Here is a 3443-nt window from a genome sequence, read left to right as displayed (position 1 = left end):
GTTAATGATTACTGTCTTATGGCCTACATGATTCTTCATATCTTTTTTCCTGGTTCATCTAGTGCTTTTGTTGTTTTCAAAAGTGCTTTTTTTGTTCATTTTTTTTACTTTTTTTTCTTTGCAAGACAAAACAAAAAAACATTGATATTCATTTATGTATTTTTGTGCTCCATTATTGGACTGGAGGAATCTAAATAACCATTTATATCTCACTGTTTTTGCAGTTAATTATGTTTAAAGATATAAACACTTATTTTCAAATATAATTAATTTAAGAAAAAGCCGATTTTTTTTTTTTTTTTTTGGGGGGGGGGGGGGGGGGGCACATTTTAAAATCGTCATGGACGGCCCCTCAACCCCCGGGTTCTGTGTTACGCCCCTGCCTGTGCTGTCAGAGCGCACCCCGCTCCTTCAGCTGCTCCACACCTCAGATGGCCTGCTGCTGCTGCGGCTCCTACAACTCGTGGAAACTAGAATGTCTTTGGCGCTCCTTTGCATGAAGACAACCCGCTCGTAAGGACATATTTGTCAAACCAATCTTTTTATTACTGATCACAATGGCGCTTAATTATGAACCTTCACGGACACATCCGCTCTTGGCATTTATCACGTTCGTTGCGCTGTGGGGTTTTGCGCTCTCCATCACCCGCTACTCCATACCGGAGGAAATGGAAGAGGGTTCCTTTGTCGCCAATCTAGCCACAGATCTCGGTCTGGATGTTCGCAGTTTGCTGGAGCGCAACGCGAAGCTCGATGTCATTCACAGCAAAAATTACCTGGACATCAACAAAGACACGGGGGAGCTGATCATCCGCGAAAGAATGGACCGGGAGAGCATATGCACGACCAAAACGACCTCCTGCTTCCTGAAAATGGATGTCATCCTCTCTAATCCCGTTCGCATTTTCAACATTGAGCTGGAGATCTTGGACATCAATGACAACGCGCCCGTTTTCCGGAGGAAGACGATGCATTTGGACGTTTCAGAGGCAACCCCTGCCGGCGAGAGGTTCTCCCTGACAAACGCGGTGGATGCGGATGTGGGGGCGAATTCAGTCAAGACCTACTATCTGAGTGAAAGTAAATACTTTAGCATTAACATCCAGACTGGCAGCGATGGGTCCAAATATGTGGATCTGGTGCTCAGTGCTAAACTGGACAGAGAGGAGGATGCAATTCATAATTTGATTTTAACTGCAGTGGATGGGGGAGTGCCTCCTCGCTCCGGCACAGCCAGCATAATCATTAATGTTCTAGATATCAACGATAATGCCCCCACTTTCAGTCAGCCCGTCTTTGCTGTCAATGTTTCAGAGAATTCTCCTGTAGGGACGGTGGTGATGACCTTAAACGCAACTGATTTAGATGGAGGCGCAAACGCTGACTTGGTATACTCCTACACTCTTTACACATCAGAAAAGACACAGGAGCTCTTCTCCCTGGATCCAAAGTCAGGTGAGATCAGAGTGAAGGGGGTGATTGATTATGAAGAGAATCAAAGTTTTGAGATGCACGTTCAGGCTCAGGACAGAGGGGCAAACCAGCTGTCAGGACATTGTAAAGTGATGGTTTATGTTACGGACCTGAATGATAACCACCCAGAAGTGATCATCAAATCCCTGAAGAGATCAGTGACTGAAGATGTATCTGTAGGGACTCTGATTGCTGTGGTTAGTGTCAGTGATAGAGATTCTGGAGACAACGGGGATGTGGACCTTACCCTGAACCAACAGGAAGCCTTACCCTTTCTTTTAAACAAATCCTCAGAGGGTTACTTTGAGCTGCTGGTGTCAAGGCCGCTGGACAGAGAGGTCAAAGGCAGATATGATATCAAACTTTTAGTGACAGACAGAGGTTCTCCAGCCTTAACTGAAAATGAAACCATCACTTTAGAGATTCTGGATGTCAATGACAATGCACCCATGTTCTCTCAGTCCTTCTATACAATCCATGTTATGGAGAATAATCCACCTGGTGCGTTGTTGACATCTTTAAGTGCACATGACCCAGATTTGAATGAAAACCAATACTTAGTTTATTTTATAATGGAAAAAGAAATAGTAAACATGTCTATGTCCATGCTTTTCTCTATCAACCCTGAGAACGGAGATCTTTATGGCCTGAAGACCTTTGACTATGAGAGAGAAAAGGAGTTCCTGTTCCACATTGAAGCTAGAGACTCTGGTGTTCCTCCACTAAGCAGCAACGTGACAGTTCATATAGTCATTCTGGACCAAAATGATAACAATCCCATCATTGTATCACCATGGCGGGGACATGGCTCTGTGGTTGAGGAGGTCATACCTAGGTCCACAGAGAAAGGACACTTGGTGACCAAAGTGGTTGCCATTGATGCAGACTCTGAGCAGAATGCCAGGGTCACATACCAGTTGCTGCAGATCAGTGACTCGACTCTCTTTAGCCTGGATCAGTACAATGGTGAGATCCGAACAACAAGGATGTTCAGCTATAGAGACCCAAGACAGCAGAGACTGGTGGTTATAGCAAAAGACAATGGACAACCTGCTCTGTCTGCTACTGTTACTATTAAGATATCAACAGTGGAGCATTCCATGACCTTCTTAGAGACAACAGAGTTACCATTAGAGTATGAAGTCTTCACAAACCTAAACCTGTACCTCGTTATTGGTCTAGGAGCTGTGTCCTTTCTGCTGCTGATAACCATCTTGGTTATCATTGTCCTGAAATGTCAAAAACCAAAACCAAAGGCCATCAAGATGCCCCCAGCCAACAGAAACAGCTTGATCAGCCAGAGAAGCTCCACTATTGCAGATTCCACCCTGATCTCCAGTGATGCCTACTGGTATAGCTTGTTCCTCGCTGAAACCAGAAAGGGGAAAGTGGTGGTGAGACAACCCATCATTCCCAAAGGAGCAGGATATTTTGTATCCAGCATACCCAGAAGCATAGGCCCAAGTGAAACCACAGACTCCAGAGCATCAACACTGGAGGTATGTTTAAATGGCTTAAGGTCTTAGTGTTTTATTACCACATATTGCATCTATTTTTTCTCTATTTTAATTAAATATATTTTTTTGTTGTTGAAAGTTGTTAGTGTTTTTAGAAAAACATGGTTGCTTGGTTCAGAGAAATCTCTTCATTTTTTCATTCTTAACATCTAACAATCATTTAATAGCGTGAATTGTACTAATTGGTTTGACTGTATTTCTGAGGAAGGGGTCATAATGTGGAATTGAAACTGCTGCAACCTTACCAATGTATGCAAATGGAAAACAAAACAACTTTCTTAGAGTGCTGAGTATGAAATCCCAGGGCTGTTATATGGTGATAAATGTTTTTATCCATCCTCACAAACGCCCATCCATCTGATCACGCCCATCCATCTGATCACACTGCAAAAATAATCTAGAAATAGGTAAAGATTTCTTAAATTAAATGTTTTTACTCTTAATTTGAGTAGG

At 43.1% G+C, this 3443-nt stretch overlaps 1 protein-coding gene across 4 annotated transcripts in view; it reads left to right on the top strand.

Annotated features, from left to right (window-relative positions):
- Positions 1 to 421: 421 nt before the first annotated feature.
- LOC107082583 (protocadherin alpha-C2-like) overlaps positions 422 to 3443 on the top strand; it is a 12810-nt gene continuing 9788 nt past the window's right edge. For all 4 annotated transcript variants that reach the window (XM_015371348.1, XM_015371347.1, XM_015371350.1 and 1 more), the window contains exon 1: positions 422 to 2972. In XM_015371348.1, coding sequence (XP_015226834.1) covers positions 558 to 2972 — 2415 coding nt within the window. In that variant the 5' untranslated portion in view covers positions 422 to 557. The remainder of the gene's footprint in view (positions 2973 to 3443) is intronic.

This window comes from Cyprinodon variegatus, unplaced genomic scaffold (assembly GCF_000732505.1).
Source record: "Cyprinodon variegatus isolate N-32 unplaced genomic scaffold, C_variegatus-1.0 Scaffold56, whole genome shotgun sequence".
Lineage (NCBI taxonomy): Eukaryota > Metazoa > Chordata > Actinopteri > Cyprinodontiformes > Cyprinodontidae > Cyprinodon > Cyprinodon variegatus.
Note: the sequence above shows the minus strand (reverse complement) of the source record. Positions and strands in the feature narration are given on the sequence as shown.